General features: G+C 33.4%; 1 protein-coding gene across 4 annotated transcripts in view; it reads right to left on the bottom strand.

Annotated features, from left to right (window-relative positions):
* The window catches only part of NF1 (neurofibromin 1), a 224,956-nt gene that overhangs the window by 133,057 nt on the left and 77,919 nt on the right, over positions 1 to 13,980 (bottom strand). For all 4 annotated transcript variants that reach the window (XM_031468338.2, XM_031468339.2, XM_064495894.1 and 1 more), the window contains exons 13-14: positions 7,598 to 7,732; positions 4,173 to 4,286 (exon numbers count right to left, since the gene is read on the bottom strand). In XM_031468338.2, the coding sequence (XP_031324198.1) occupies positions 4,173 to 4,286; positions 7,598 to 7,732 (249 nt within the window). The remainder of the gene's footprint in view (positions 1 to 4,172; positions 4,287 to 7,597; positions 7,733 to 13,980) is intronic.

Here is a 13,980-nt window from a genome sequence, read left to right as displayed (position 1 = left end):
AATTTATTGTTTGGGCTTGATGGTTCCACAGCACAATGATGGCATCTTTGACAGTGTAATTCCTTCAGACTTTCATGATGTTCTCTCTATTGGGGTTCTCTTCCATAGTGTGGACAATCCTTGCTACAGAGTACTATGCTTACCGAGCCTTAAAGGTCCTTATAAACCACTGATCTAGAGGCTGAATTCAAAACATGTTTGGGGCAAGCAGACCACCTTCAGTGTTAAACTCATGGGGTCTGGGTGTCCAGGGGAATTACCCAATATCACAATTGTAAAAATGTAACAACTGTAAACATACATGCACCCAACATAGGAGCACCTCAATATATAAGGCAACTGTTAACAGACATAAAAGGAGAAATCAACAGTAACATAATAGTAGTGGGAGAGTTTAATTTCCCACTTACATCAATGGACATATCATCCAGACAGAAAATCAATAAGGAAATACAGGCCTTAAATGACACATTAGGCCTGATGGACTTAACTGGTATTTATAGAGCATTCCATTCAAAAGAAGCAGAATACACATTCTTCTCAAGTGCACATGGAACATTCTCCAGGATAGATTACCTGCTGTCCCACAAAGCAAGTAAATTTAAGAAAACTGGAATCATATCAAGCATCTTTTCTGACCACAATGCTATGAGATTAGAAATCAACTCCAAGAAAAAACCTGCAAAAACCACAATCAGGTGGAAGCTAAACACTATGCTACTAAACAACCAGTGGATCACTGAAGAAATCAAAGAGGAAAGAAAAAAATAATTAGAAACAAATGAAAATGAAAACATGACAATCCAAAACCTCTGGGACGCAGCAAAAGCAGTTCTAAGAGGGAAGTTTATAGCAATCCAAGCTTACCTCAGGAAACAAGAACACCCTCAAATAAACAACCTAACCTCACACCTAAAGCAACTAGAGAAAGAAGAGCAAACAAAGTTAATAGAAGGAAAGAAATCATAAAGATTAGAGCAGAAATAAATGAAATAGAGACTAAAAAAAAAACAGAAAAGATCAATGAAACTAAAACCTCGTTCTCTGAAAAGATAAACAAAACTGATAAACCTTTTGCTGGGAAAAAAAGGGAGAGGGCCTAAAATATAAAATCAGAAAAAGAAAAAGAAAAAGAAAATGTTCCTACTGACACCACAGAAATACAAAGGATCATAGACGTTACTATAAACAATTATATCCAATAAAATAAACAACTCAGAAAAAATTGGACAAATTCCTAGAAATGTATAATCTCCAAGACTGAATCAAGGAGAAATAGGAAATATGAACAGATCATAACCAGTAATGAAATTGAATCAATAGTAAAAAAAATTCTCAACAAACAAAAATCCAGGACCAGATGGCTTCACAGGTGAATTCCACCATTTAGAGAAGATTAATACACCAAATATTTTGAGAAGGGTTAACAATTATCCTTTTCAAACTAGTCTAAAAAACTGGAGAGGAAGGAATGCTTACAAACTCATTCTATGAGGCTACTATCACCCTGATACCAAAACCAGACAAATCAAAAAAGAGATCACATACACGCACAAATTACAGACTAATACCATTGATGAACATAAATGCAAAAATTCCCCCCAAAATATGGGCAAACTGAATTCAACAATACATTAAAAGGATCAAACATACACTATGATCAAGTAGGATTTATCCCAGGGATGCAAGGATTTTTCAATATCCGCATATCAACGTAGTACATCATTTTAACAAACTAAACAATAAAAACCATATGATGATCTCCGTAAATGCAGAAAAAGTTTTTGACAATATCAACATCCATGTATGATAAAAAACTCTCCAGAAAGCAGGCATGGAGGGAAAACACCCCAACATAATAAAGGCCATATATGACAAACCCACAGTTAACATCACACTCAACAATGAGGAGCTGAAAGCATTTTCTCTCAGATTAGGAACAAGACAAGGATGCCCACTCTTGCCACTTCCATTAAGCAGAGTTTAGAAGTTCTCATCACAGCAATCAGAAAAGAAAAAGAAATAAAAGGAATCCAAATTGGAAAGGAGGAAGTAAAACTGTCACTGTCTGCAGATGACATGATACTTTACATAGAAAATCCTAAAGATTCTACCAAAAAAACTACTTTCTAGAGCTCATCAATTAATCTGATAAAGTTGCAGGATACAAAATTAATCTACAGAAATCTGTTGCATTTCCATACACTAACAACAAAGGATCAGAAAAAAGAAATTAAGGAAAAAATTCCATTTACCATTGCTTAAACAAGAATAAAATACCTAGGAGTAAATCTACCTAAGCAGGCAAAATACCTGTAATCCAAAAACTGTAAGACACTGATGAAAGAAATTGAAGATGGCACAAGCAGACGGAAAGACAGACTATGTTATTGAATTGGAAGAATCAATATTATTAAAATGACTATACTACCCAAGGCAATTTACACATTTTATGCAATCCGTATTAAAATACCAATGACATTTTTCACAGAACTAGAACAAAAACTTGTATGGAAACACAAAAGACCCTGAATAGTCGAAACAATCTTGAAAAAGAAGAATGGAGCTCGAGGAATCATACTTCCTCGCTTCAGGCTATATTACAAAGCTATAGTAATCAAAACAGTATGGTATTGGCACTAAAAGAGATACATAGATCAGTGGAACAGGATACAGAGCTCAGAAATAAACACATACACTTATGGTCAATTAAACTATGACAAAGGAGACAAGAATATATAATGGAGAAAAGACAGTCTCTTCAACAACTGGTGCTGGGAAAACTGGACAGCTATACGTAAAAGAATGAAATTAGAACATTCTCCAACACCATATACAAAAATAAACTCAAAATGGATTAAAGACCTAAATGTAAGACCAGAAACCATAAAACTCCTAGGGGAAAACATAAGCAGAACACTCTTTAACATAAATGGTAGCAATATTTTTTTAGCTCTGCCTTCTAAAGCAAATGAAATGAAAGCAAAAATAAACATATGTGACCTAATTAAACTTAAAAAAGCTTTTGCACAGCAAAGGAAACCATCAACAAAATGAAAAGACAACCTACTAAACAAGAGAAAATGTTTGCAAATGGTATGACCAATAAGGGACTAATGTTCAAAATATATACACAGCTCTACAACTCAACATCAAAAAAACAAACAATTTGATTGAAAAACGGGCAGAACTGAATAGATATTTTTCCAAAGAAGAACTACAAGTGGTCAACAGGCACAAGATAAGATGCTCACCATCGCTAATCATCAGGGAAATGTAAATCAAAGCCATAATGAGATATCACCTCACACCTGTCAGAATAGCTATCATCAAAAAGAACACAAATAACAAATGCTGGCAAGGATATGGAGAAAAGGGAACCCTTGTACACTGTTGGTGGGAATGTAAATTGGCACAGCCACTATGGAAAACAGTATGGAGGTTTTGCAAAAACTAAAAACAGAACTACCATATGACCCAGCAATTCCATTCCTGGGTATATATCCAAAAAAATGAAAACACTAATCTGAAAAGATACATACACCCCAATGTTCACAGCAGCATTATTTACAATTGCCAAGATCTGAAAAACCTTTAAGTGTCCATCAACAGATGAACAGAAAAAGAAGATGTGATGTGTATATATATATGTATGCATATATATACACATACATACACATGATGGAATACTATACAGCCATAAAAAGAATAAAAATTTTGCCATTTGTAGTAACATGGATGGACCTAGAGGCCATTATGCTAAGTGAAATAAGTTAGACAGAAAAAGACAAATATGTATGATATCAATTACATGTGGAATTTAAAAAATATAACAAACTAGTGATGATAACAGAAAGAAACAGACTCATGAAATAGAGAACAAACTAATGGTTACCAATGGGGGCGGGAAGCAACACAGGGGTGGAAGAATGGGAGGCACAAACTACTGGGTGTAAGATAGGCTCTACTATACAACATGGGAAATACAGACAATATTTTATAATAAATGTAAATGGAAAGTAATTCTTAAAAATTAAACTAAAAAAATTTTAATAAAACAAAAATTAAAGAAAATTTTTTAAAGGAATGGATAGAAAAAACAATTTAAAAAGAGAAGAATGTTCACAGTTACAACCTTACCTTCCAGAGCCTAGAATTCATTTTCCCCTTACCTCCATTGCTTCCTGAGCAATCTCTGGCATATGTGACTGAGGGACTAGTTGCACAAGCCCTGTAATTAATTCTGCAGTACTGCCTTGGGTTTCAGGCCCCTGTTTTCTTGGATTCTGCAAAAAAAGAAGCAAATTTCAATTTAAAAAAATCATTGGGCAGGGACTGAAAGGTGGAGGGAATGGAGACTGATTACTAATGGGTTTTAGGTTTATTTTTGAGGTGATGAAAATGTTCTAGAACCAGATAGTGGTGATGACTGCACATCAAAAAATATAACAAAAACCAGTGAACTGTATACTAAAATGGTACATTTTATAGTATGTAAATTACATCTCAATAAAAATAATTGTGGAAATTTTTTTTAAAAAATCAAAACTACTTTTGTTAAGAATTCTCTAAATCTACTTCTATACTTGTTCGTTAATGTGAATAATATCCAAAGAAATTCTAATTAAAAGAAAACAAAAACTAGGTATTAGCTTTCCAATTAAGAAATTACATCAATTTCATCAATCAATAGCAGTATATAATTTTTTTTCAGCAACACTACAGGGCTAAATAAGATACTTCTGATTTGGAACTTACAGTTTTAGATCTTAAAATTATTGTGATAAAAGGCAAAGAACATGCATGCTTGATGAGGACTACCCAATTATCCATGAAGCCCTCTTGTCTAGCACAAAGGATCTACCCAAATACAGGTCTCCGGATACCCACACTTCAGCCTTTTTCATTGTGGAAATACATTGTATCCAAAGCAAAACAGTATCTATAAATGTGAATGCCCACTACTTAAAGAGACTAAAAAGCCTGTGTCTTGGAAGAATCTATTTACACTTCAAGCATATATGGTTCATTTAAGTGAGGCCAATGCAACTAGCGCCTGTATATTATTTTGTTGGCTACAGACTCTTTCCCATTACAATGGTTAAGGTAAGCTCTTACCCCAGTATATCTATAATCCAAAACTGTTAGCCTATTTTCTGACATTTACATTCATTCATTAATAACCCAATAACATTTATCAAACACCAAAGACACAGGAAATAAAAACGATGTGTTTCCTACCCTCTTGGAGCTTGTAATCTGGCAGGAAAGACAAACAGCAATAAAATAATCAGATCAACAAGTTTAAATTTCAAATGAGATAAGAACTATAAAGTTATATGCTACTATGAGCAACTGTAGCAGGGAAATGTGTTATAGTCAGGAAGGCTTCTTTAGGGCAGTGATAACAGCTCAGAATTCACAGGGATTACTTTGTGAAGAGGAGAGGGAAGCACACTCCAGGCAGAGGGAACTGCAAGTGCATGGACAGGTATGAATGAATGTGGTAACAGAGAGCGAAAGAGAGTCATCAAGACTAGAGTAAAGAAGACAAACATAATGCTAGATGGTGCAGAAGCAGTAGGTGGGCATCAAATTTTGCATGACCTCATCATCTATTTGGAGTTTGGTCTTTATCCCAAGAGCAATTTCAACTAAAAGGTTTTAAACTGGGCAGGAAGCATAAGATTCACTTTTTGAAGAGATCATCATAACTTTAGTGCAGAGAAATGATTAAAGTGAGGTAGGAGATGATGTAAGCTAAGCAATCAGAAGTCTTGAAAAATCGAGAGTAATATGGATTAGGATAAATATGGAAGATAATAAAATCACATTACTTTAAAATACCATGACTTAGATAATTTAATAGTTATCCCTATGTTTCTCCTATTTACTAAGATACAGTTTTTTTTAGCTAAAATACAAAATAATCAAGTGTTTACAATGAATCTTTCACTATTTTAACTCACCTTCAGTTACTCTGAGAAAAGTTGTTTAACCACTAGATGGCAGCAAAGAAAATAATTTTAATTTTAAATGATCTTTTTCTGCTTGCTAAATTTCAAATTCGGAAAATAACATGCCTTTGATTAAATTCTTGGTCCTTGGCAATAAAATATTTAACACAGAAGGCACTGATCTCTTTGATGCATTTGTTCCTGAACCACAGACATGCAAACAGTGGTGCTAATACATGACATGCATGATGAATTAACAGAAGTAACTTGAGCTACATAACCAAAAAAATGAGAAAAAAGGTATTTCATTCCTTTCATGGAGTCCTACTGATAGATTTTAGGAATTTTTCCACACCAAAATTTTAACAATTCACTCTATTAGACTCCCAAAGTTGGATGGGCTTTTCAACGAGTTCAAAACAACACAGGTCTTCTTTTGGGAAGTCACTAACCCTTTAGGGAATTGTCTCTCTTCTCTCTCCCCAGAAAAAAATACACACATATTTACATGTTTTTAAATTCAGGGGGTTCATAAAAGTCTTGAAACTGCAGACATCTAGTTATGAACTCTTACAGTACAGCAATTTGAAAAACATACCATCAAAATTAAAAGTACCCTTAGCACTTAAAAGCCTGTTGCTAAACAACAGGAAATCTCTCTGGATGCTGCTCCCCAAGGACTGGAGAAAATCCACAGATGTTAAATATGTTATCCTATGAATTTCACAATATATATCTCATGTTTGGGGCATTAACTGTATTTCACTAATAGTAATAATAACTAACATTTACTTAGTGCTTTTTATGCATTTATTATGCACTGTTCCTAAAAGCATGACTTGTAACATCTCAGCCTGCTTTACAATCTCTCTCAGGAACTATTTACTATCATCACAATATTTCAGATAAGAAAAATAAAGCTGGAGCGATTAAGTCACCCAAATCACACAGCTAATCTGTCTCCACAGCTCGTGTCTTTAATCATTTCATATAATTATCACCCACATTTGTTAGTTCCTAATTATCTTGTGTACTACAGTGATGCTCTCAGGAATCTAATACCACCTCAGGCTGTAACAGCAGAGTTACCACAATAACTGAGTGCTAACCATACCCATTTTTATCTTCTTCTCCTTCCAACATACAGTGTATGGAGGCAAAGTCAGCGATAAAAGGTTGATGACAGGAGGAAAGAGGGACAGAAAGCTGCTGAAAATAAACTGGTTGAAATAGCAGTTGGAGTTTTGTTTTGTTTTGTTTTTTTAGCAACTGGAGATTTAAAAAACCAGCTGTGTAGATATAGGAAACACTCGATTTATGGTTGCTTCATTATCTCCACCCCCAACCCCGGATTACACCTGAATATATAATCTGGTAGCAGGGAATGGACAGAAGACTTCACCAAAGTATGTTAGTTTAATGATAAGTAAAATTAAGACAAAAGGTTAAGAAAGCTGATCTAATTATATTAGTATTACCCATAAGTTCATTTTTTTAGGGATGCCTTGGGTTCCACATATCATCAGAAAGGATCAGTATGTGTTCTTGAGCTAACAATCACCTCCAAGATCTTTAAATTTCAGTTAAACCGAACTAAGTTAGTGTAGTAATTTCAAGCCATTTCATAAAAAAATACTTACACAAAGCAAGAGCTTCGGATCTGCATGAATTAGTTTCACCATGGACAAAAGAAGATACTTATAGCTTCTTGTCTCTAGGTCTGTAGGTTTTTCTTTAAATTTAAGGCTTGTCACTTTTTCTTTAAATGTAAGACTCTAAAAAACAAAAACAAAAACAAAAATATGACATCTCCTTGTAAGAATCAGAGAATCAGGATAATAGCTATTAAACTTTTAAAAACAAATCTATTATTAAAAAAATTTTGAATCAGCAAAATGGAGTGTATGTTCTTTTCACAGTAATATATGCCTTTTATAACTTCATTACTTTATTGTAAACGAGTAAAAAAAAATCTTACTTAAAAAAAAACTGAAAAAATAAAGGGACATATTTTATATCACCAAATGTGTGGTACAAGCAGAAACATTCAATAGGAAGTGTAAGATTAAAATAATTAAGCTCAAAAAGCAAATAAAAATTATTTTTCAACAGTTAAATTATTCTTATATAATCTAATAAAGTTTAACTGAAAATCTACTAAAAGCTTTACTATAAGGCTAACTACTATGTTAAAAACAGCATTCCAAATGTGAAAACATTAGGGATAAAATATTTAGTCTATAGCTCTCACAAATACATACAGTGAGCAACTCATTTAACACAACATCCCACATACATATACACTCAATATTTCATAGAATCAGTGACATTATCAATTGTAAGATGCATCATTACTTTATGTACCACAAGGAATGTAAACTCACTGTCAACTATAAGACAACATACAAATAAGATGCACCCCCAATTTCAGAAAAGTTAAAAACTAAAAATAAGTTCTTAGAATAGATGAATTATGCTATATAGGCAATCTCTGTATTTAACAGTTTAATTTTAAGTTTTTCTTTTTCCTTTAATGGCATTCCATCTCTTTTAAGTTATAGAATGCAAGTATTACGCCTGAAGAACACTAATAAAACAGAGAAAGAAGTCTGTGAGAAAATTTCAATCATGGAAAATGTGTTTCAGTTACAGAGATACTATGGTATATGTCATGTTGACACTATAATTATGGATGACATTCAACCAAAAATCCAACAATTATATTCTGGATCCAATACCACCTTTCTCTCTATTCTTAGAAAACACTACCCCTTTTACCTTCAAAGGAAACAAAAATATCTGGGTTTGACATGTATGCCTTCATATGCACATATACGCAAATAACAGATAGGAGAATATCCAGCAGCTATGCATTCATAATAAAAATGTCCAAGTAAACAGGCTGTCTTTCAAAGATAAAAGGTAGAGATGTCTATCTAGAACACGTGGCAATTATTCTCAGTGTATAAGTTTGAGAAATGCATTTGTTATTATGCCCAAGAACATGAAGGTTTGCGTCCTCAGCGGGGAAGAACAGCGATCTAATGTACTACAAGAAAGTCACTACAGGAAAAAAAATATAGCGAAACTTACAAATACTGTTCGTTTTTATATTTAAAATTTCACAACAAATATCTTATCAAATGTATTTAATAAATGCTGTTTTTACTGTATGCTCCCATTAAACTTTTTTTTTCTATTCTAAGTTGAGGTTAATATCTTAGACCAAGGTAAAACATTCATTAAACAAATTTATTTACTAACATGTAACTAAATTTGACTGTTCTTCCCTGATGCAGCCTTTACATAGAAGCATAGATCAGAGAATAATTAGCAGATATAAAAATTATCTATTTATTAATCATTTCCAAAAAGTAAATAACAGCTTAACTATGTCATATCTTAATCTCAGGTATCAGCATGTAAATTTTGTTCCAGCATGGCTGCCTAATATAAAATGTAAGACTTGAGAAATCCTACACCACTCACAATAATTAACTTGAAATGGATTAAAGACTTAAACGTTAAGACTGAAAACCACAAAGCTTCCAGAAGAAAACAGTGAAAAAGTTCCTTGACATGGGTCTCAGCAATGATTTTTTTGTATATGACACCTAAATCACAAATAACAAAATAACAAGCGGGATGTTTTTTAAACTAAAAAGCTTCTGCACAGCAAAAGAAATGACTGACAAAATGAAAAGACAACCTAGGGAATGGGAAAAAAAATTCACAAAACATAAATTGAAAAGAGGTTAATAGCCAAGATACATAAAGAATTCATACATCTCAATAGCAAGAACCAAAGTCCAATTTAAAAAGGGGCAAAGGACATGAATAAACATTTTTCCAAAGAACATATACAAATGGCCAACAGGTACATGAAAAAGTGTTCACATCACTAAATCATCAGGGAAATGAAAATCAAAACCACAATGAGATATCACCTCACACCTGTCAGAATGGCTATCGTCAAAAAGACAAGATAAATGCTGGTGAGGATGTAAAGACAAGGGAACTCCTGTGCACTACTGGTGGGATTTAATTGGTGCAGCCACTATGGAAAACAGTATGGACGTTCCTCAAAAAATTAAAGATAGAATTACCATATGATCCAGCAATTCCACTTTGGGGTATTTATCCGAAGAAAATGAAAACACTGTGTCAAAGATGTATCTGCACCCCTATGGTCACTGAAGCATTATTTACAATAGCCACGGCATGGAAACCACTTAAGCGGGTTGTGAAATTGTGGGGTATACACGTGCGCGCGCACACACACACAGAGGAATATTATTTAACCATTGAAAAAAAGGAAATCCCGCCATTTGGGACAACATAGGTGGACTTTGAAGGCATTATGCTAGGTGAAATAAGTCAGAGAAAGACAAATACTATATGGTCTCGCTTATTTGTGGAATTAAAAAAAAAAAAACAGAAAAACTCACAGAAAAAGAGATCCAATTTGTGGTTAGCAAAGGCAGGGAGTGAAGGTTGGGAGATTTGAATGAAAGTGGTCAAAAGGCATAAATTTTCAGTTAAATAAATACTGGGGATGTACAATATGATGACTATAATTAACATTTCTGTATAGAAAGTTGTTAAGAAAGTAGATCCTGAGTTCTCATTATAAGGAAAAAACCTTTTTTTTTTGTATGTATATGTGATGATGAATGTGAACTAAACTTACTGTGGTAATCATTTCACAACATATGTAAGTTACTATGCTGTACTAAATTTATACAGTGCTGTGGGTTAATTACATCTCAATAAAACTAGGGAGAAAGACCTGAAAAATGTAAATAAATGTTTCAATTCAAATACCTTTTAATTAGTGACCAGTAGTGGGTTACATAAAGTTAGAAATAACATGCTAAAGAAGAAATATACTTTTTAGCTAGAAATGTAAGAAAAATAACCCATTCATTAATTATTAACTGATCTTCCACACTGAAAATGTCAGTAGGAATTCAAACAGGGATATGTGCATTGGCCAAAGAAAAGAGGCAGTCATGCCCAGGGAAAAATTCATAAATCAGAGTATCCAGGTGTCTGTGGAGGATCTAAACCATTTCTTAAATTAAGTTACAGGCCATGACCATGACTGAATTACATGTGAGAAGCATGTGCAGAGCCAGGACCTTCTTTAAGAAGGAAAACGTGCAGAATTTACACATATTATTAACAGGCTATTTTACTTTTACAATAGTAAATGATCAGTGCTGAGATAAATACCTCAAACGTTAAAAAATACTACAAAAGTACAAAATGGAGACACTATGGCTCAATGTTCATATGAAAAAAGGCTAAAGAGTCTAAATGACTAAAAGCTTAATCTAAGATACTGTTACACTGTATTAGCAGAAATATCATATGCAGACACAGCAGGATAAGAGCTTGCATCAATTACTATGCCACATCTGGAACACTAAACTCAGCTCTTAGTGTCATTTTCATTGAAAAAAAGAAATCAAGATTCTTTCCAGAAGAGAAGCGTACCAGATGGAAGAGAGTTTTGAAAGCAGGTCAAGTAAGAAATTCAACAAATACGTAGTAGATGCCTACGATGTGTTCCAGATACTGTTCTAGGGACCAGGAACTCAGCGCTGGATAAGCCAGACAAGGCTCATGTATTCAGCAAGCTAACACACTGGAAGGGAAGACATCTGAAGAACTGGAAAGACACTGGACTGAATGTTGACTATTTACTAACCATGTGATGATTTGTCATTTATTTAAAATTACTTGTGCCTCAGTTTCCTCAGCCAGAAAGACAGAGGAAACAAAGTGTGCAAACACACACTTTTAAAGAAAGCTGAAATAATAAAATCCCTTCCAATGCTAAAATGATGTACAAATAAAAAGAACCCTTAGGAATACAGTATAACTTTATTCAAATATCTGCAGTGATATCTTATGGAAGAATCATATGTGTCCTATAGAGCTCCAGAAAGAGAGAGAGGATCATGATGGCTGGGAGTGATAGGGATATGAGTCAATCTTGTTTGGAGAAAATTTTTCAAATAGGTGGCTCTTTCCAGAAAGAAATTTATCCATATCCAAAATACAGGGTAGTTATAAAGCCTAGAAACACAGATATTATTTTACCTTTTACACACCGAACTCCTTGATTGCTACTTTTGCAGCAAGCTGAAAGCTCAGGTTTATCAGAGCCATAAATTATCTGAGGCAATGCAAATAAGGACAACCCACTGACCATACCAGGTAATAAAGTGGTTCTCAACTGGAGGCAATTTCATTTCTCAGGGGATACCTGAAAATGTCTCGAGACATTTTTGGTTTTCATGACCATCTCTGGGGCAGGGGATGTTAGTGACATCTAGTGTATAGAGGCTAGAGATGCTGTTAAACATTCCACAATGCACAGCAGTCCCCTACAACAAAGAGTTATCTATTCCAAAATGTCAACAGTGCCAAGGTTGAGAAATTCTGACGTAAAGGATCATCTCTAAACCATTTATGTATATCTGACCATTTCCAGACTTTATGGTCACGATGGTAGACTCTTCATTAGAAGTTTTCAAACAAAAGTTACAAGATGGGCATCTCTGTGTCTGTTTAGTTCATCATGCTTTCCTGGCATTAACACTGTACTTGGCAGATAGTGGGAGTTCAATATTTCCTATATTTGTTGTCTGACTGTTCACTCACCAGGCTTAAGAGGGGTGAGGTTCGCCTTAAGGATCATCCAAATTCTAACATTTTCTTATTCTAAAAAATTATTTCATGTTAAATTTGTTGATTATTTTCTTGGATAGGAGTATCAGACAGAAAGCTGTCCTTTAGCCATTATGTAAAATATATATACATAAAAATTTCATGTATATATAAATACATGGATATAAACAGCTTAAAAATGATTTTTGAAAATCAAATGTCTACTGATACTTTCAGAGAATAATTAGAAATAAAAATTAAATTCTTATCACAGGTGTTCTTGGACCAAAAGAAGAAGTCCAGTTATGGCTTTTATGAAATAATTATCATAAATAGTATGTATAAGGATGCAGCTCCTAGAATCAGCTAATAACAAGGGCTAAAAAATAAAATAACTTCTAAATGTGGGGAAAATTTTCAGACTATCAATAAAATTTTGATTTTGTTCAAAAGAATAATTTAGTTTCATTTTCTTTTAATCCTCATGCACAGAAAATTACAGGCAGCTGGTAAACTGGATACTGAAGTCAAATTGGAAGTGAATATCAACTTTCCACAAACTCCTATTATTGGAGGCCACTGGAAGAGGTAGAAAACTTAAAAAGTCAAAGTTCTAACTTCCCAGAAGATATCTGGACTGAATAAAGAGGTCAGTAAATAATTTTTAAAGTTTATTTCAAGTCATTTTCTAAAACTTTTAAAATGTCTAGTTATTAACATTTATGTAGCTATAAATTTACATTTATTTCCAATTAATTTATACTTGAATTGAAATATTCATTTCTTTAAAAAATTAAGTACTTGGCAATACAAAAAGCATACTATAAATAACTTTGTATTTTATTTAATTAAATATCATTGCAATGCTCTTTTGGCCATAATTTTTTAGGCAAAACAATTTCAAAATAAAGGGTGTAGAAAACTTCTCTATTTGAACATCTAAGATAAACAATCCTTAGAAACAATTTCTGACAACTGTATAAGAGTGAATTAGAACTGTATAAAACCAAAATACTTTACTAAGAGAACTCGGAAAAAGAGATGCATGTTAGGAAGGAAGCTGTTTAAATTATCTTATTAAGCGAGAAATGGCTAATTTACTAATAAAACCAATAGGTAAAAACATCCTGCAATTTCATTTGAAATGACATGATGTGACTATAATGGTAACTATACACAGAAAAGTCAAAGAAACCAAAGACTTTTCTGAGGTAGTTACAATGGTCATACTTACAGCCACAGAAGCCCACTGCCATGCAAAACAGTGACTGGTTGGCATCTGATCATGTGAGCGACAGCAGCCAATAAGAACAGAAAATAAGAAGCAGAAGACAGCACCACCAAT

Source organism: Camelus dromedarius, chromosome 16 (genome assembly GCF_036321535.1).
Source record: "Camelus dromedarius isolate mCamDro1 chromosome 16, mCamDro1.pat, whole genome shotgun sequence".
NCBI classification, from domain to species: Eukaryota; Metazoa; Chordata; class Mammalia; order Artiodactyla; family Camelidae; genus Camelus; species Camelus dromedarius.
Note: the sequence above shows the minus strand (reverse complement) of the source record. Positions and strands in the feature narration are given on the sequence as shown.